Below are 21,593 nucleotides of genomic sequence, written 5' to 3' on the forward strand. Positions count from 1 at the left end.
ATGAAAAGAAACAACAAAACCGGAAGATAGCTCACTTGATGGGGTACATGCCCTACCATGTGGGAAGCCCCAGTTCCAGCCCCAGTGTTACAAAGGAGTACCACAGCTCCTAGAGAAGCACCACAGATGGTAGAGCAGTGCTATAGTGTCTCCATCTGAAGTAAAAAAAGAATGAAAATGTTAGCCTGGAAGCTGTGGAACTGTTTGTGTGCAAAGCACAATAGTGCATCAAAAGAAAGAAAGAAAAAGAAAAACAAGGGGACCGGGCAGTAGGGCAGCAGGTTAAGTGCACATGGCACCAAGCACAAGGACTGGCATAAGTAGCCAGGTTCGAGCCCTGGCTCCCCACCTGCAGGGCAGGTTGCTTCACAGGCGGTAAAGCAGGTCTGCAGGTGTCTGTCTTTCTCCCCCTCTCTGTCTTCCCCTCCTCTTTCCATTTCTCTCTGTCCTATCCAACAACAACGACAGCAATAACAACAACAATAATAACTACAACAACGATAAACAACAAATGGGAAAGAATAGCCTCCAGGAGCAGTAGATTCATAATGCAGGTACCGAGCCCCAGCAATAACCCTGGAGGGGAGAATAAAAGAGAGAGAGAGAGAGAAACAATACAGATCTTAGTAATCATGTTCTGTTGGACATATGCACATCAATAGGAACCACTGTAACATGATTTGTGATTAGATTATCTATTTTGAATAACTCAGGTTATTAAGTGGTACAGTTGATAGGTCATTGCATTCTCAAGCATAAGGTCCCAAGTTCAATCTGTAGCTTCACATTTACCAGAATGATGCTCTGGTTTGTTCTCTTTCTTATTTTTTTTCCCCTCTCATTACTTAATAAAAAGGCACTTTTAAAAATCCTGTCTGTTTTGAAATCTATTTTTCTCTTGCTTTGGAGTTCCTGTGGTTTTTAGGGTCATATTTATGCACAGAGCATACCTACTCATCATCTTGCTAGTCTTCATGGGAAAAACAGAGACAAAAGTATGCTGCATTTCAGCACACAAGTTCCATGAATCAAATTTTCTTGAATTAATCTGTAAAAGAGTATGTATCTCTAAAACACAAAAAAAATAAATATACCATAACCACACTTAAAATATTAACTGTAGTCTCTTTCATAAAAAAAATATTTTGATAGGACAGAGAGAAATTGAGAGAGGAAGGGGAGATATGCAGGGAGAGAGAGAGAGAGGGAGAGAGAGAGCTGCAGTATTGAGATAAGAAGGAAGAAAAGGAGATGAAGAAGGAAGGAAAAAGGAGAGATACCACTCCAGTGCTCCATCATCCACTTTCATGGTGTTATCCATAATGTCCCCATATGATACTGTTGCTGTATTCCAAGGCCTTACACCTGGAAGGCCTCTGTTCTGTAGAACTGCACCTTCAAGCCATACATAGTCAGAGTTCTTGATGGTAAAGACTAAGGTACCAGGGAAAGTACCAGATTAATAGTTAATAAAGTAATGTATTACTTGGCATATACTGCTAAATAAATAAAAGGAAAGTTCTGTCTTCTTATTATGAGAGTGAAAATGAAAATATTTTGCTATGTGTTATCTTTATAAAATATTTATTTATTTATTTATTTTTTACCAGAGCACTGTTCAGCTCTGGCTCATGTTGGTGTAGGGATTGAACCTGGATACTCTGAACCTCACGCATCAAAGTCTGTTGCTTTCTATGGTATCTTCCCAACCCAATCTTTAAAACTTTTGCCTTAAAAAAATTTCCAGATGGGAAGTGGCACAGTGGCTATAGTGATAGATTTACAAGTTTGATGTCCTGAATTCCCTGACATTGCAGGTGACAGGATGAAATTCTGTTCACCTAGTTCTCTCCTCTCTCACATAAATAAATTAAAAAAAAAATTACTGGGTAGTTACGCAGAAAAGACACAGCACATAAAGCAATGCACATGCAAGCTTGAGATCCTCAGTTAGATCCTTGGCATCAGAAATGCCAGAGTGATAATCTGGTTTTCTCCTTTTCTTGTACTCATTAATAAAGAAATATTTTAAATAATATTTTAAATAATATCCTTCAGGGTCACTAGGAGAGACTATGATAGAATTAAGACTAGTAATTGCTTAGTAGATATTGTAAATTTGCAATCTCCCATTAAATGCTTGAGCTTCTTTGCACTGATCTACTAAGAGACTCCTGCTACACTTAAATCGAATAGCTTTGACCCTTCTATAGCTTCTTATACATGGACATATTAAATTTGTGACATTACCATGAATTTGAACTATTTTCTGCTTGCCTCAAGAATACTCACGGTGGTACATACTGATCATCATACTATTTCTGTTATATAGCATTAGAGACAGGATCTGCTTAGAAATAACTCGAGGGGGTCAGGTAGTAGCACATGTGGCACAAAGTGCAAGGATCCCAGTTTGAGCCCTAGCTCCCCACCTGCAGGGTAGTCGCTTCACAGGCAGTGAAGCAGGTCTACAGGTGTCTCTCTTTTTCTCCCCTTCTCTTTCTTCCTCTCCTCCATTTCTCTCTGTCCTATCCAACAACAATGACATTATCACCAACAATAATAATAACCACCACAACAAAGGCAACTGAAGGGAAAATAAATAAAAACTTAAAAAAATAACTCCAAGGACAGTATTGAAAAGCAGTTAGATTTACTTCAACCTCACAGAGCTTATTCAAGTAAAATTAAATGAGCACTGGCAGCTAGCCACTGCTTTCTCAACAGGAAATGGGTTAAAGGGAGACTATGTTCTCAAGAGGATGGAATTGTGTCTCAGATACCAGTTTACCCCCATTTCCTTGTTTTTTTTCAGGACACCTAACTGATAATGAATGTAATCATAAACTCACATCCAAGAAAGGGTCACTAATAGAGCGCAAGCGGAGTTCTGGCCGAGTTAGGAGGAAAGGCGATGATCCACAGGCCTCAGGGTACCACAGTGAAGGCAAGACACCTTGTGTTGCTTCTCTTTTTTCATTTGCTTTACTAGATTTTCCTCACATTCCTGCCTGGCTTCTCCTTTCTGCTCAGAGAGTTTTTCTTGCTTTTTCTGCACTCTAGAGTCTATGATACTTTAAATATTTATTTATTTCATTCTTTGTGTTCTTAGGAGAAACGCTAAAAGAAAAGCAGGCTCCCAGGAATGCCTCTAAACCATCCAGCAGCACCAGTAGGCTAAGAGATTTTAAAGAGACGGTCAGCAATATGATCCACAACAGACCATCCCTGGCTTCTCAGACCAGCCTAGGATCTCCCTGTGGGGGCAGAGGAGGCGATCAGACTGACAAAAGACCCAAGAACTTGCCTATATACTCTCGCGACTGGGAAGTAGAGAGTACCAGCAGTGAGTCAAAATCCAGTTCCACCAAGTATCGTCCAACATGGAGACCCAAACGGGAGTCTCTGAATATTGACAGTATCTTTAGTAAGGATAAAAGGAAGCACTGTGGCTACACCCAGCTTAGCCCCTTTTCTGAGGATTCAGGTGAGGAGATAACTAGGGAAGAATTGGGTTTTTCAATAAAGTTGATTTATTTGTTATTTTAAAAACCTGGGTTTTCTGGCTGATTTATTAGCAGTTGTCAACTGGGATATTTGGATATGAGTTCAATGGATCTAGGAGTAAGTTATGTCTTGATCTGAGGCACATGTTAAATATACTTCCTTTTCCATATTTGTCTTTCAACTGGGATAGCTAAAGAATTTACACCAGATGAATTAAGCAAGGCACCTGCTTATGATATTAAAACTGACGGACCAAGCCCTCAGACTAAGACCTGGAGTTCAGCACCACGAAGCTCTCAACTCTTAGAGCAGCATCCTCGTCTAATCCAGCGAATGGAATCTGGCTATGAGAGCAGCGAAAGAAACAGCAGCAGCCCTGTCAGCCTAGATGCAGCCCTGCCAGAGAGCTCCAATTTCTACAGGTAGTGTTTGAGTATTAATACTGTCTTTTGCAGCAATGTGAACCACTCTAAGGCATTTCAGTTCACAATGAATGAAGAAATGAACTTTAGTACCATCTTGTGGGCAAGCAAAGTATTGTGTTCCATCAACTGTGATGGCAACAGCACCTTCTGCTGGCATAAGATGCTAAGACTTTTGAGAAAGGAGAGAATTTGGAATGTAAAGTATTCCTTTAAGAACAATTCTCTCATCTGAAACTTTTCATATGTCTTAAAATAAAGTAAATATATATGTATATATTTTTTACCAGAGCACTGCTCAGCTCTGACTTACGGTGGTACAGGGGATTGAACCTGGGACTTTGGAGCCTCAGGCATGAAAGTCTCTTTGCATAACTATTATGCTAGCTACCCTCTGCCCAAGTAAATATATATATATTTAAAGACAATTATTTTGTAAATAACTTTAGTGAATGCATTAATTCATGAATCAAAACTTACATAGTCCTATGATCAGAAAGAAAACCCAAATGCTATTTATTCTTACTTTTTATTTTAGAATTAAGTTTTTCTTTTCTATCTTTTTTTTGGGGGGAGGGCATCATGCCTGCATGATTTCAGCACTCCTAGCATACTCTTCTTCTTCTTCCATTTTCTTTTTCCCTGGATGAAGAGTAAGAGCTAGAAGGGGGGGGGGGGGCGGGGAAGGACATTCATGATAGCACTACATCAATACTTGCAAACTTTCCCCTTTGCATGGTGCACCCATATGACTCACACATCATATTGTTTGTTCTGCCACATGAGCAATCTCCTGGGTCCTTTCTGCCCCCCCGACTTTATTTATTTTTTATTTTTTGCCTCCAGAGTTATTGCTAGGACTTGGTGCTGGCACTGCGAATCCACTGCTCCTGGAAGCCATTTCCCCCCCATTTTTGTTGTGCTTGTTGCTCTTGTTGTTATTATTGTTATTGATGTCACTGATGTCGTTGTTGGATAAGACAGAGAGAAATGGAGAGAGGAGGGGAAGACAAAGAGGCGGAGAGAAATATAGACACCTGCAGACCTGCTTCACTGCTGTGAAGCGACCCCCACACCCCCCCCCCCCCCCCGCAGGTTGGAGCCAGGGGCTCAAACCAGGATCCTTACGCCAGTCTTTGCACTTTGCACCATATGTGCTTAACCCACTGTGCTACCGCCCAACCACCACCACCCCCTTTTTTAAAAGTCATTTAGATTCTGTGCTTTATAAGAATAGATAAAGTGACATTTAATAAAGCTCACAGTTCTCTGTCCCAAAGGCCCCAGGTTACTTTAGAACTTTCAGATCTATATATGTTGTTTTTAGTGAGTGGCTAGGGTCATGTTTCCTAACGGTACACCTACTTTGAAAGGGATAACTATATCTTCTTCACGGCTGATAACCACATCCTCATACTTTCTCACTGCTCTTTTCTGGTCAAACTAACACATAAGGTTTTTATAAAGGTGAAAGAAAGAAGAAGGCAATTCACATGAGAGCATACTAGCTTGATGTTTTGTTGCTTTTCAAGGGGACTTTATTCCTAGGTTTATTCATAGTTACAATTCTTTCAATGTGTTTATTAAACTCTAGTTTCTCCTTTGAAGGGATCCAAGTGGTAAGAGATTAACTGGTTTGGCTCCTTCCTGGCGTCACATCCCAAAGTCTCACAGTAGTAGTATCCTGGAGGTAGACACCACAACATCCAGAAGTGGCTGGACAAAGAATCAGCCCCTCTCAGGTAAACACAAGGACACTCGATTTAGAGGGCTAGATTTGACTGCCAATTTCCTTAAAAAAAAAAAAAGTGTGTGTATGTGTGTGTGTGTGTGTGTGTGTGTGTGTGTGTGTGAACGAGATTGAGAGAGAGAGAGAGAACAGAACAGAACACTGTTCTAGCATATGTGGTGTCATGGATCAAACCCAAGTCTTGCACACTACTGCTGAGCCACTGACTGCCAAATTTATTTGAGGAATAGCCTTATCTGATTACATTTGAAATTAGAAAACAGTTTCATTGTGAATATTCCATCAGAATGTAAGTGTGGGAACACTTAAACAGGTCCATTTTCCTATTTATTACTTTCATCTCCATCACAGCTTGCCAGATTGCTTTCTTTGTACCTAGGAGAAAGAACCTTGCAGGAGTAAGATGGAATATTTACTATAGTGGACAGTATTAGCAGTACCTTTTAACCTATTACACTCCTCAGAAGAATAAGTTCTGGCTAGGTAGATAAGATCCATCAATAGAAATCTTCAATTAGAAAATATATTTAACAAAGAACTGAAATAAATTCCTTACACATCATATAACACTATCATTTTCCTTGTATAGTAAACTCTACTCATGCCCCACAGTTTGGTCCAAATATTTCAGTTTGGCATTGAATAAGCATTTTTATATGTTGACTTTAATCACTTTTTTAAAAATTATAAAAGTAAAATAAGTCTAGAAGTACAATAATATTCCTTTTTGTCTTTTCAAATTGAGGGAACTAATACTGGCATCATGGTATTTATCTTTCTACATCTTTTTCTTTGCTTGTACAAGGATATAGATGAGTTATTACCACCATTAAAAAATAAATAAAAGGAAGGACTGGCACAATACCCTGCCTGGGAGGATGCTTGCTTTTCCATGCATAGGGAGAGGCTCAAGCCCAGCCCTTTCAGAACTGGAAGAAGCTTTGGTGCTGTGGTGTCTTTCTTCTTCTTCCTCTGTTTCTTTCTCTCTTTAAAAGTCAACTTGGTGGTCCGGGAGGTGGCGCAGTGATAAAGCTTTGGACTGTTAAGCATGTGGTCCTGAGTTCAATCCCCGGCAGCACATGTGCCAGAGTGATGTCTGGTTCTTTCTCTCCTCCTATCTTTCTCATTAATAAATAAATAAAATCTAAAAAAAGATGCAAAACTTAAAAAAAAAAAAAAGTCAACTTGGAGGACTAGAGACATAACGTAATGGTTATGCAAAAAACTTTTATTCTTGAGGCTACAACAGTCCCAGGTTCAATTCCCAGCACTACTATAAATTAGAGTTGAGCAATATTCTGATAAGTAAACAAATAAAGTCATCCTGGAGCTGTGAAGCCACAGCAGTAGCAATAACAACAAATATATTGGGTTGTTGGGAAGGTCATGATGTATTTTTCTATTTATTTATTTATTGACTTATTTTTTATACCAGAGCACTGCTAAGCTCTGGCTTATGGTGGTGTGGGGTATTGAACTTGGCACTTTGGAGCCTCAGGCATGAGAGTCTCTTTGCATTGTGCTCATGATGTATTTTTCTAACTGTGTGTATATGTAATACTGTATATATAATTCTTTGACTTCATATGGTTTTATATTACAAATCCTTCTAGATTTATTTTGTTCCATCTATGAACACATAAAATTGAATTTTTGAGACTGGGTGGTAGTGTACCCAGTTAAGTGCACACTTTACCTTGCACAAGGACCTGGGACAGAGTCCTTGATCCCACCTGCAGGAGCACAGTTCACAATCAGTGAAGCAGGTCTGCAGGTGTCATATCTTTTTCTCCCTCTCTCTTTCCCCTCTCGATTACTCTCTGTCCAATAAAAGGAAAAAAAAGTGGAAATTAAAGCTAAGAAGCTGAGTTGCTTGATGCTTCCCTATGAGTCAGTGGCATCACATAGTAGAGAATTTCCCTATTGCTTAAGAGCAAGGGTTATGAATTTACCAATCATAAGATATTTATCCTCTTTATGACTCAGTTTCTCTGTTCCTTAAATGTGGAAATAATAGTAACTATTTCACAGGTAGTTGTGAGAATCTGTGAAGTATAAAAATAAAAGTGTTTAAAACTGTGTATGTCACATAGTAATGCTTAGCAAATGTTAGTTTTGACTGTTGCTAGAAAAACTTTAAATGAGGGCCCGGGTGGTAGCGCACCTGGTTGAATGCACAGGTTACAATGCACAAGGACCCAGGTTCAGTCTCCCAGTCCCCACCTGCAGTGGGAAAGCTTAGTGAGTGGTGAAGCAGGACTGCAGGTGTCTCTCTGTCTCTATCCAATAAATAAATAAAGATAAAAAATATTTTAAAAAAGAAAAATTTAAAAAGAAGCATTTAACAAATATTACTCTTGTTATAATTATTACCGTTCATACCCCAAGTTTCACCCATAAGATGATACGGGAAGTATTGTCCAAAACAGAACTCTGTATTAAAGTCAAGAGTTCCTAAAGAAAAGCAATATAATGACCATAATAAATTCAGCAGACCAAGTACTTAGTCTTTTTTTTTTTTTAATTTATTTCTTTATTGGGGAATTGATGTTTTACATTCAACAGTAAATACAATAGTTTGTACATGCATAACATTCCCCAGTTTCCCATTTAACAATACAACCCCCACTATGTCATTTATCATCCTTCATGGTCAAGTACTTAGTCTTAATCATGGAAATCTGTGGCTACATTTCTTTTCCCCTGCTTATCTTCCAGGTGTTGAGATATCTTCCAAAAGTGAATTGGATGAATTGCAGGAAGAAGTGACCAGGAGGGCTCAGGAACAGGAACTTCGAAGGAAACGAGAGAAGGAATTAGAGGCAGCTAAAGGGTTTAACCCTCATCCCAGTCGCTTCATGGACTTGGATGAACTGCAGAATCAGGGTAATTTGCTTTTCTTATTTCCATGTAGAAGGTGAGAGACAGAGAGGAAGAAAAGAACCATATTGTCAATCCACCATCTTGAAGTTTCTCCTATTCATAGTGTTCCTGTGTAGTGGCAGAGTGCTTGAACCCAGGTCCACATGCATAGTAAAGTTAGATGATCTATCATTCAGGCCTCATTTCCCTCTACATTTGGATAGTCTTTCTTTTTGTCCTCAAGTTATATGTTATAATAATGTCAGAACAATGCTGGTTTTCACTTTATATTGCTTCTGAAAGAGATTAGGGGATATAAAGGTCTTATCTCCTTCCCTTGCCTTCTTCTCCACACCTCCCCCCCCCCCCCTTTTCACTTGGGCAGTACCTTAAAGTTGAGAAGGGAATGTCAGGTGATGGTGAACCTGGTTAAGAACATGTTACTGGGAGTCGGGTGGTAGCGCACAGGGTTAAGCACAGGTGGCGCAAAGCTCAAGAACTGGTGTAAGGATCCCGGTTCGAGCCCCCGGTTCCCCACCTGCAGGGGAGTCACTTCATGGGCGGTGAAGCTGGTCTGTAGGTGTCTTTCTCTCCCCCCTCTCTGTCTTCCCCTCCTCTCTCCATTTCTCTCTATCCTATCCAACAACAATGACATCAATAACACCAACAATAATAACTACAGCAATAAAAAGCAAGGACAACAAAAGGGAATAAATAAATATTAAAAAAAAGAACATGTTACTATGTGCAAGGAATTCATCTGGCTGCATTTGATTATTAATTGTTCATACTCTTTGGCTCTGCATATCTCAGAAGATCAAAAGTGAAGTGCTAAGATTCTAGAGTATAAAAAATATATATCTAGTGCAGTAATAATACATCAAGTACAGTAATGCCTCTTTATCTGTAGAGAACTTTAAAAAAAATGTTTAGCTGCCATTTCTTGATTATAAAATGTTGTATAGATTCATTTGACACCAAATATTAAAAGAAAATTTTAGTCTGGGAGGACTGGGGTCACATCTTTGGAATAAGGGTAGAATACCAATTTCTTTAGAACCCATCTCCTGCATCCATGGCTTTCCCATTATTTCCCCAAAGCACTGGTGACTGAGGGGTATAGAATAGCCTTTCTAATCCTGTCCAGCTAGAGGTAAGTGAAGGATGAAGATAATGTGGGAGAAATGATAAGATTTTTTTTTTAAATATGAACTTGTAAAAACTCATTTTTAATCTCAACTGCAGGTTAACTTCTTACCAGTTTATGAATGAGTAAAGGTCAAGGAACTACATAAATTTGAGGGGTTTTATACCCGGACTCTTTCTGCACCTGTACTTTCTGGGCAGGAAAGATAGCTCCATGCTAACTAGATTGGAAGCTGACTTCTTTACCACAGGTTTGGTGAGCAGGGCTATGTTAAAAGTAAATATGCGGCAATGCAGATGACAGGTATGCATATGTAGACCAACTGCACAAGCATTTCAGCTGACTTGGTAGATATATTAATGTTATTAACTTTATTAATTTATTATTATTATTGCTGCTTCAGTGCCTCATGCATATATGTATGATTCCACAACCATCCCCAGGCTAATTGTTCATCTCCTTAAAAAGTCTCAGGTTGGGAGTCGGGCAGTAGCGCAGCGGGTTAAGTGCGCAAAGCGCAAGGACTGGCTTAAGGATCCCGGTTCGAGCCAGGGGAGTCGCTTCACAAGCAGTGAAGCAGGTCTGCGGGTGCCTATCTTTCTCTCCCCTTCTCTGTCTTCCCCTCCTCTCTCTCCCCTTCTCTGTCTTCCCCTCCTCTCTCCATCCATTTCTCTCTGTCCTATGCAACAATGAATGACATCAATAACAATAATATCTGCAACAATAAAAACAACAAGGGCAACAAAAGGAAATAAATAAATAAATGCTTAGAAAAAAGTGAACTAATCATGGAGTCAATGAATTTAAAAAAGAAAGTCTCAGGTGAGGAGAGACAGAGAGGGAGAGAAATAGAGAGGGAGAAATGCCACAACACTGCTCCACCATACATAGAGCGTCCTCTGGCTGCCATGTTGCTCCCATGTGATGCTGCGACTCAACTTAGGGGTTTAGTCTCAGTCCTGCAGTTAGGAACTTTAGCTCACCTGTGCTCAAGAGGTTTACTGAGTTTTCATCTGAGGGTGATGCAAAGAGATCTGTTAGTTGATTAATAAAGAAGTTGCAAATCTCTTGCCACAGAGTAGGGAAGCCGCTTTTGTCTTTTTTTTAATTTTTATTTATAAAATGGAAATATTGACAAGACCATAGGATAAGGGGTACTATTCCCACCACCAGAACTCCGTATCCAATCCCCTCCCCTGATAACTTTCCTAATCATCCCTCTGGAGTATGGACACAGGATCATCATGGGGTGCAGAAGGTGGGAGGTCTGGCTTCTGTTATTGCTTCCCCGCTGAGCATGGGCGTTGGCAGGCCCTTTTTTCTTAACCTAGAGATTGTGTTAGAGATCTGGTGGCATTTTGATATTATTGTCAATATGTTTCTTAAGGCACTGTGAAGAACAGGTCAGTGTTAAGCATAAGAACCTACTCTTCTGCTATAACCAATACTTTGTCCTTACTTTAGGTGACTCCTTAAGAGGTTTTTGGAGTTGGAATTTGTGGTTGACAATAATATGCCCCTCTTTAATTGATAAGGTCTCAGTTAAGACCAAAAATAGGTATGTTTGTATGTTTCAGGGAGTTTTTAATAGTCCTGTCAGTTGAAATTAGGGTCGATCAAAAGCTAAGCAGCAAGAATTCATGTGTACTGAAGGGGAAACAGTAATACATATGAAAAAGTGGAATGAATTATAATGAAAACGAAAAGTCATGACCCTTTCAGGGAGGAGTGATGGCTTTGAGAGGTCCCTGCAAGAGGCAGATTCAGTATTTGAGGAATCGCTACACCTGGAACAGAAGGGAGATTGTGCTGCAGCTTTGGCTCTCTGTAATGAAGCTATCTGTAAGTAACTCTAACGCTATGGCTATGGCACTTTTGACTAACTTCACAATACTTACTATTACTGTAGTCATCCAGATGCAATAAAAACAAGCATTATGTCTCCTTACTCTCAGTTTTCCAAATTGAAGTCCATCAGCTTTGCCCTTCAGATTTCTAAGTGTGCCAGCTGTGGACACTGTGGCCTGTGGTTACTTATTGGAATAATCTGTGCAGGAGACCATAGATAAATTATCCATCCATGTCTGTCTTCTCATCCAAGACAATATTACACCTCAGATGTAAGGTTACTCTGCTTTCACTATTCATTGGCCAGCCAGATAGAGCTTATGACAGAAAAAAAAAAAAAAAAAAAGAATAAATTCGCTATAACTTCCCAGGCCTATGATTTTGTACTGCATATTTGATTCTTTGTTTACCCCTCCCTTCCTGGTCTGCTTCACCATAAGGTTACAATAAGAGACTAAGGTTTAGATCTTGTATTTGACTCAGTGTGTTCCCCCTGAAGCTGTTTCTTATAAAGACAAACAGGTTTGGATCTTATTTCTGCTTTTAATCATCAGGAAGGGGGAGTTGGGAGCAGAGTTGTGGAGACCAGAGCTGGACAGGTCAGTTGCAAAGGACAATGAGAGTGGCAACCTCTAAGATGGAGTTTATCTTGCTGATTCATTTTAGTTTAGCCTTTTTTTGTTTGTTTGTTTGATTTTTTTTTTAATTTGAATTAACCTGTTTGGTCTCCATGGCTTCTGTGAATGTTCTTATAGCCAGAGACAGCTCTGTGCCCTAGACAGCATATGCATGGTCCATGCCTTGCATTCCTGCTGCATATTTTGAGTTTCACTGCATATCTTTGCTTATTTTTGGTTCAATTTTATTTTCACTTTTATTTGTATTTTGTGTTCTGTTTCTGCTATATTTTCTTTTGCATTTTAGCTAAACTAAGACTTACCCTGCATGGTGCCAGTTCTAGCACGCACAGCAGAGCCCTAGTCGATAAGAAGTTGCAAATCAGTATTCGAAAAGCAAGGAGCCTGCAGGATCGCATGCAGCAGCAACAGTCATCGCAGCAGCCGCCGCCGTCGCAGCCCTCAGGGGGGGCCCTTCCTCACCCAACAAGGTAGTGCCTGGGAGCCTCCGTAGTTTATGGCTGCCAAGGGAGGACGCTCCACAACTAGGACTCTCATTGTCTAGGCAACTACAGGGGAGAGGGGGGGTTTCTGAGATTTTCTTCTGATTTAGACATACAGTGAAACACTTACTCTCTAGTGGTCCATTCCATAGTGTTTAGAAAGATACAAAAAATATAGCATAATAAACAGGCCATTCAGCCATATTTCCTATGGGTTTGTTCCTGGACTTGTATAATAACACTATCATTAAGTTTGTACATAACTTATTCTTAGATATGGCAATATGAGCTACAGTTCATGTTACTGTAGAAACCATATAATTTATTTTTGAAATTTCAGTATTTCTTGTTCTTCATGGAAACAGAGATAGTTCTTCTTTGCTGTGACTGAACTTAAACAAGTAAAGATGTTTCCCTTCTTTATCTCTAAAACTAGGGAAGAAATGTCCCAGTGGTCATTGGAATAGTCCCACATTTTTGTTTTTGAATTTAACTATTCCTTAGAATAAGGAGACCTAAGTAGAAATTAGTTTTTATTGTGTGGTTTTTATTTATTTATTTATTTTCTGCCAAGAATTCTGGGGTTTTGCATCTTTATGATTCCACCATTCCCAGCAGATTTTTTTTTTTTTTTTTAATTCAAATAGACAGTGAGAAGCAAGGGGTGGGGGGAGAGAAAGTAGAGACACCGCATACCATATAACTGTTCCGCCTCCCATGAAAATTCCCCTTTGCATGGTATTTTCATATGGTAGGAAGTTACTCAAACCTTGGTTCTTGCATTTGGTAAAATGTTTACTGGGGGACCTATCTCTTGGCCCCTAATTTCTACTGTTAATAAAACTATGTGTTTTTCATATACTAAAGGATATATGGAAAGCAGCTTTTAAATTTTTATTTATTTATTTTATTCCCTTTTGTTGCCCTTGCTTTATTGTTGTACTTATTATTGTTGTTGTTGTTGGATAGGACAGAGAGAAATGGAGAGAGGAGGGGGAAGACAGAGGGAGAGAAAGATAGACACCTGCAGACCTGCTTCACCGCCTGTGAAGTGACTCCCCTCCAGGTGGGGAGCCGGATCCTTACTCGGGTCCTTTCACTTTGCACCACGTGCCATGTGTACTTAACCTGCTGTGCTACCACTCAACCCCCTATTTTTTTTTTTTTTAATTGCCACCAGGAATATCACTGGGACTCAGTACCTGCATGGTGCACTGCTTCTGGTGGCTTTTTTTTTTCTTTCTTTCACTTCTTTTTATTTATTATTTTAATTTATTCCCTTTTTGTTGCCTTTGTTTCATTGTTGTTGTTATTGATGTTGTTGTTGTTGGATAGGACAGAAAGAAATGGAGAGGAGGGGAAGACAGATAGGGGGAGAGAAAGATAGACACCTGCAGACCTGCTTCACCGCCTGTCAAGTAACTCCCCTGGGTAGGGAGCCAGGGGCTCGAACCGGGATCCTTATGCTGGTCCTTGGGCTTTGCGCCATGTGCGCTTAACCCGCTGCGCTACTGCCCGACTCCCCTCTTTCTTTCTCTTTTATATTAACTACAACAAGGAAAAATTGAGAGGGAATGGAGATATAGAGAGGGAGAGATAAAGAGAAACACTTACAACCCTGTTTTACTACTCCTGAACTTTCCTCTCTGCAGGTGGGTAACAAGGACTCAAACCTGGGTTCTTGTGCATGGTGACCTGTGCACTCAATCAGGTGTGCTACTGTCTGACCCCAAATGTGTTTTAATTATAGTAACTAAGGACACAAGGCTCTTTCCAGAAAACTTATGCCATTTGATATATATGAGTGGTTGAGGTTTTATTTAACTATTTTTTTTGAAACTTTTTTTTTTTTTTTTTTAACCAGAGCACTGTTCAGCTCTGGCTTGTGGTGCGGGGGATTGAACCTGGGACTTTGTAGCCTCACGCATGAGAGTCTGCATTAACCATTATGCTATCTACCCTCCGCCCTATTTAACTACTTTTAACACTAAATATTCTAGGTTAGAAATAAAAAGCAGTTGGTTAGAAACCACCCAAATGCAGTTAATTCCTGTGCTCATTCCTAAATTTCAAGTGAGTAATAAAACCAAATTCATTATTATTCAAATACACCTGAAATAATTGAGTTCTCTGCAATCCCTGTCATCTATAAATGTGGCCTTTTGGTTCATATGACTGGACTGCCTCTTGGGAATTCAGGTAAGACTTCTCTCCTTTTCTAGTATCCTGTATTTTTGCTGTTTGGTATGACTGATTACTGGGCTTTGCTTTCATGTCATCTGCATATAGGACTAGTAATTTTTGTTTTTTAATGTAAGTAGATTTTGATTGGAATGGAACTTCATGGATAGTGAAGGATGTTGGCAAGGACTTCAATTTTACTGTGTGCAACTTTGGTGAGGGTGTTTAATAAAGAGGATTGATATTACCTATTATTTGGGTATGAAATGATGATGTATCCTCTATTTTGTTTACCTCTGAACTGTGACTGTACTTCTGCTTGTCATCCCATTTACTTTTATCTCTTCTTCTATAGATCTTCTGTGGGTAGTTACAAGTAAAAACCAAATGAACAGTTCCATTGGAAGTATACCTGTCAATCAAGGCAGTTTATGCCTGACTCTCTCTCTCTCTCTCTCTCTGTTTATTTCAGTGAACAACTTTTCCCGCTCCAAGTATTGTTAAACCAGGAGGCCCAACTGGAACCCTGCACAAATACAGAGTGTGGGGCCAGTTCATTGATCCACCCACCTGCTTTCTGTCATGAGTCACACTCTTCACTATTTCCAGAGTCATCTACCATGACTGTCCCACAGCAGATTGCCCCCAAGAGATCAACTTCAAACCTTCTAACTTCAGTTGAGGTAGACAGCGCTGACCCCTCTGCATTACACAGGCAGAACTTACCTAAAGCATCAGGGATGACTGAGAAGAATTCTCATCATAGTTGGGAATCACTGGATATATCACAGACTAAGCTGCAAGGCTACAGAGGTAATAGCAGTAGCTGTAGCAAGTTATCCTCTCAAGAAGGAAGAAGCATTGCTCAAGAGCAGCTATTCCAAGAAAAGAGGGATCCTGCTGACTCATCCCAAGTGATGCCTTGGTCACACCCAACTGAAACATCCGCCTCTGAGAGAGGAGATGTACAAAGCCTAGTCTATAGTCCTTCAAGTTCAGTAGCTCAGTCCAGCTTTCCTAAACACAAGTCCTGCCACCCTGTAATGCCTGCTGCTTCTTCATCTGTGCTTCACTCTCCAGATACTGTGCAGAAAACTAACCAATGTCTCCAAGCCAACAACCTCAAAAGTTTGTTGACTCCAGAAGTGGACCGAGGTAGTGAGGAGCCCTATAGGCCAGACCTTCCCAACACTAAGGGTCTTGTTCGTTCTCTAGCAGAGAAGTTCCAGAAGATGCATGGTGCCTCCACAAAGGATGGTCTAATTTCCCAGGAAAGAAGTTTGCCAAATAGTCTGAGGAAGAACTCTTCCCTTCCTGACCCTAAGACTCCTGTCCCACAGGGCCAAGGGAAAGGCCATTGGCCTTTGGCAAGACAGCAACCTTCTCTTGATGGTAGGGACAGCAGACCACCTTCTTGGGAAGAATCTGTTGATAGTCCTTCTCTTGCTATGAACTCTGGCTTTCTTAATGGTGAAACTTCTAGGGGAGGACAGCCCAGATTGACAGAGCCAGGTTTGTACCAAGGAAAACTGTCCCAAGTGAGTTATGTTAGGCCTAAGGAGCTGGACAACAGTGCTGACTTGGGTACTTCCTTGCCTTTAGATTCCTGGGTAAATGTTACAAGACTCTGTGATTCTCTGTTAAAACATGGAGTCCCTGGGCCAGGAATGAAGTCCTCCTCTCATGATTCCCATACCTGTTTAGCCTATCCAGAAAGAAACCACCTCCTTTTGCATCCACATTGGAATCAAGACACAGAACAGGAGACCTCAGAATTGGAGTCTCTGTATCAGGCCAGTCTTCAGGCTTCTCAAGCTGGCTGTTCTGGATGGGGACAGCAGAATGTCACTCGGCACCCACTTAGCCAAACAGGTAAGAATGAAGCCAGTAGGGGGTCGGCGGTAGTGCATCGGATTAAACGCAGGTGGCAGTAAACGTAAGGACTGGTGTAAGGATCCCGGTTCAAGATTCCGGCTCCCCACCTGCAGGGGAGTGAAGCAGGTTTGCAGGTGTTTATCTCTCCCCCTCTCTGTCTTCCCCTCCTCTCTCCATTTCTCTCTGTCCTATCCAATACCGATGACATCAATAACAACAATAATAACTATAACAATAGAAAGACAACAAGGGCAACATAAGAGTAAATAAATAAATAAATATTTTTTTAAAAATGAAGCCAGTATACAAAGGAGTGGGTGACATACAAAAGCTGATCATAGAAGGACAAGATGGGGGGTTATTCTTTTTCCTTTTTCAGTAACAAAATGGATTTATTCAGAAATAAACAACAGAAATGAGAGAAGATTGAGAGTAGATTAGGGAAACATGACTCCCATATATGATATTGCCCCAAGGTGAAACAAGGAGTAACATACATTGCTTCTAGAACAAAGAGGTGATATCCCTCCCCCCTATTTCTTCTGGCCCTGTTCTTTTGATGACTTTTGTTCTAGGAAGGGTTGTAGGAAATGTAAAGATTTAGGAGTTTTCAGGGTTAGGTTTTGGCACATTTGCCAAAGCACACATTAAAATATACAATGACCCATACCTGAAGGGGGAAAACTTCATGAATGATGAAGCATTGTTACAAGTTTCTTTATTTCTCTCTCCATCTCTATCTTCCCTACCCCTCTCAGTTTCTCTCTGTCTCTATCCATTAAATAAATATTTAAAAAAAATTAAGAGTTTTCAAACCCTCACTGACTTCCCTGAACTCAGTTCCTGACTTTCCTCATCTCTCCTGTTCCCTCCTGAACAAAATACTGATGATTTTCAACAAGGGCCGTACTACTGGCCAGTGACACAGAAAGCTAAACTCTACCACAGTAGCTTTTGTATAGTGGGAAATTTGCTTTATTGACATTTGAAGGTCTAAGGAGAATGATGCATTGCTCAGATAAACCTGTTGCTTCTTTGTTTTAGAGACTATACATGCAGGTGGGTAGGGTATCTAAAGTTTGGGGTAAACAGTTTTAGGCCTTGAAGAGGTCTTAAGTTACTGTTTGCCTTCAAGGTAAAATAATAATAATAATAATATTAATGAAACAAGGGTGATGCCAATCCCTAGACCATCAGAGCACCTGGCCTGGATCACTGTCAGATCCTCATGTCAGGTAACCCTGTTCTTCTGGGTCCACAGCTTCACCCATGTGCTTTGGAGGCTGGGAGGTTGATTTGAGTAATGCTCCATCCTCCTTGCAACTTTGGCAATACAGTAAGTTTCTCTTTATGCAGAAATGGTGTGGCAGCAGATAATATTCTAACCAAACAATATCCTCTGCTTAGGAATTGGTACTATAACTTTATTCATAGAATTTGGGACAGGGGGCTAAACATTTTTCTGGCTAGAGTAGAGAAATAGAAATGGAATCATCATTCACAGTCCAGAATACATATCTGAATAGATGTCTAGGACTTCTGCAGTATACAGTGCTAATGAATGATTCATATGCCTTTAAGACTAACTCAGTATGAGGTGTAAGAGGGTCATAGGAAAAGTCATATTTCTCTGACTTAAGAGCTCAACTAATTTGAGATCAGCCCTCCAGATCGAACTTTCTTATTGCTGGGGTTCCACTGCTTCTGGTAGCCATTTTTTTGTTTGTTTGTTTTGTTATATTTTATTTGATAGGACAGAGGAATTAAGAGGGGAAGAGATAGAGAGGGAGAGAGAAAGATAGACACCTGCAGACTTGCTTCACCACTTGTGGAGCATCCCTCCTGCAGGTGGGGAGTAGGGACTCAAACCCAGGTGCAGCACAGCCCAACCCACAAATCCAGCTTTCAAAGAGGATATCCATATTGAGCCAAGGTCTCCATCTTGGCAGTGCCAGAACACACTGAACCATCTGCTCATACTTGTTCAGCTGATCAAGACCACATACCTTCAGGAACTTCCAGGTTTAGAATGTAGGATATCCTGTTCACTGAGTCTCTGAGATGATACTGTATGAAGAATGAAGTCTAATTTACTTGTAAAAGTATTTATTAGTGAGAGGGAGAGCGAGAACCAGAGCATCACTGGTCCATGCAGTGCCAGGAATTGAACTTGGAAACTCGTGCCTGTAAGTCCTACATGTTTCTTCTATACCACCTCCAGACTGCAAGATGTTATTCTTTAAATTCACACTACAGCAGCCAGTAGGTGGGCCACTCAATGAAATGCTCACACTATCACACACAGGGACCAGGGTTCAAGCTCTAGGCCACCATATGGGAGCACCAGTAGTAAGGAAGCTTCACAAACAAAGGGAAAGTGCTATGGTGTTATCTTATCTCTGCATCTCTCTCTCTCTCTCTCTCTCTCTCTCTCACCTTCTATGGGCGGGTTTGGGTGGTCACCATTTTTAATAGCTGAGTAGTATTCCATTGTGTATATATACCACAACTTGTTCAGCCACTCATCTGTTGTTGGACACCTGGGTTGATTCCAGGTTTTGGCTATTACAAATGGTGCTGCCAAGAGCATATGACAAGTGACGCATATTTTAAGAGTTGCAATAAACTATAGCCCCAGGGTTATGTAGTGGATATAATGATGAACTCTCAGGCATAAGGTCCTGAGGTCAGCCCCAGGCATTGCATGTGCCAGTCAGACTGATGCTCTGGTTCTTTCCCCACCCACCCCTATTTTCTAAATAAATAAATATCTAAAACCAGTAATAAGCACAGATAATGCACTGTAGCTAAACTAATTAAATATCATACATTATATTACCAAAAAACTGAAAACTAGCATGGCAACATTTTTTTCATTTTAGTTTTGAAACGTACTGTAATAAAAATTACTGATAATCTCACTTTCAATAATTTCATTAATTTCCTTCTGCTTTTCTTTTTATGCTTATATACTTGGATTAAAAAAATTTTTATATTTATTTTTCCTTTTGTTGCCTTTGTTGTCTTTTATTTGTTGTAATTATTATTGTTATTGGTGTTGTTGTTGTTGGATAGTACAGAGAGAAATGGAGAGAGGATGGGAAAACAGAGTGGTTGAGAGAAAGATAAGACACCTGCAGACCTGCTTCACCGCTTGTGAAGTGACTCCCCACAGGTGGGGAGCTGGGTCTCGAACCTGGATCCTTCTGCCGGTCCTTGTGCTTTACGTCACATGCGCTTAACCTGCTGTGCTACCGCCCAACTCCCATACTGGAATTTTTAAATCTGGCTGCCCAACACAGTTACTTGAGAGGTGACTTTAACATGATAACACAGAAAATAATTTTATATAAATGTGGTGATAGCACACCTGCTATTCTTATTATAGACAGTTTTCCTGCCTTCCTCATACCAGTCCCTACTTTTCATTCCCTCTGCTTACATCTAATAATCTAATGTGCCTTTTTCTGTAAACCTATGTAAATCTACCTCTATGCTTTTTAAAATTTTTTTGTCGTCATTGTCAGGCTTCATGGCTGGTTGAATTTTTCAGATAGAAAAACAGACAGAAAGAGAGAGAGAAAGATAGCACAGCACCAAAGCTTCAGCCAGTGCAATGAGGGTGAGGCTCAAACCTGGGTTATGGACAAGGGAAAGCAGACACATTACCTAACTGTGTTCTTTTCCCAGCCCTCCTTTTATCTTGTTTATGTATTCATTTACTAATGGTGGAGAAAGAGAGCCAGAGCATCACTCCAGTATATTTGGCATAAGGCATCCAACCTGGGCTTTCACTTGTGCAAGTTATGTGTGATGCCACTGAACTATCTCATAGATCACAATATAATGTTTTTTTGGGGGAAAGGGAATATTTCAGATTGTTTTATTTCATCAAAGACCTACTGCCACATCTAGTTTAACTGAATTTATTCTTTTTAGTAGAATAAACAATTTTGGGGGGGCAATTTATTTAATGCAGTGCCAACAAATGAACCCAGGAGATTCATGCATACATGATACCATCACTGAGCAGCCTCCCTGGGGCCAATTTTGTTAGTACTGTTGTTGTCTTCACAAGAGAGAAAGAGGAGAGAGGGAGTGATGCACCATCACTAGTCCACCATCCATGTAGTTCTGGCTATTATTTGATATTTGAGAATAAATACCATAAAATATTCTGTTATAGTTGGGCATTGCTTTATTTCTAGTTCCTGACTGCTACAAACAATTTCATAATAAACTGGAATTTTTGCTCCTTATTTTCAGGAGTAGAATTTTAGGTAAAGAGTAATTTTTGTATACATTTATATTTTTTCATATATATATATATTTAAGAGTAAGTGTATTTTTATATTGTAATGGAGAAATTGGTGTTTAGAAAGACTAACAGTTCACATTTTCTCTAACAATGCTTGAGGTTATTTTTCCACACTTTTGGGTAAACTTCTTAGAAATAAATATTCTCAGGTTCTAACCACAAAGTTTCTGATTCAGTAAGAAGATGTATATTTTAAAGCTCCTAGGTGAATCTGAGATGATACTGGTACCACTGCGTTTAGGCACTAGATGTATTAAAAATAACTAGACATTTAGCTTGGTGTCTGCAATGTCATGTTGTATCCAAGCCACATATATCATAATTAGAATATCAAATGAGAACTTTAATTGGTGAAACACACACACACACACACACACACACACACACACACACCAAATATAGGTCAAGGACATGTACATTTTCAGGCTGGAAGACTTAATTAGTTGTATTGGGTCAAGCCCCTTGGGTGTCAGATAGCAAGACTGAAGCAGCTCTTCTCTTAATACTCTTAACAGGATTTTGAAAAAGAGGTAAACATCAATTATTTAGAATTTAAGTTAATT

At 39.9% G+C, this 21,593-nt stretch overlaps 1 protein-coding gene across 1 annotated transcript in view; it reads left to right on the forward strand.

Annotated features, from left to right (window-relative positions):
* The window catches only part of USP54 (ubiquitin specific peptidase 54), a 127,648-nt gene that overhangs the window by 94,317 nt on the left and 11,738 nt on the right, over positions 1-21,593 (forward strand). The window contains exons 12-19 of the mRNA XM_060177791.1: positions 2,816-2,947; positions 3,113-3,487; positions 3,698-3,929; positions 5,538-5,671; positions 8,398-8,565; positions 11,411-11,530; positions 12,461-12,644; positions 15,310-16,709. Coding sequence (XP_060033774.1) covers positions 2,816-2,947; positions 3,113-3,487; positions 3,698-3,929; positions 5,538-5,671; positions 8,398-8,565; positions 11,411-11,530; positions 12,461-12,644; positions 15,310-16,709 — 2,745 coding nt within the window. The remainder of the gene's footprint in view (positions 1-2,815; positions 2,948-3,112; positions 3,488-3,697; positions 3,930-5,537; positions 5,672-8,397; positions 8,566-11,410; positions 11,531-12,460; positions 12,645-15,309; positions 16,710-21,593) is intronic.

This window comes from Erinaceus europaeus, chromosome 1 (assembly GCF_950295315.1).
Source record: "Erinaceus europaeus chromosome 1, mEriEur2.1, whole genome shotgun sequence".
NCBI classification, from domain to species: Eukaryota; Metazoa; Chordata; class Mammalia; order Eulipotyphla; family Erinaceidae; genus Erinaceus; species Erinaceus europaeus.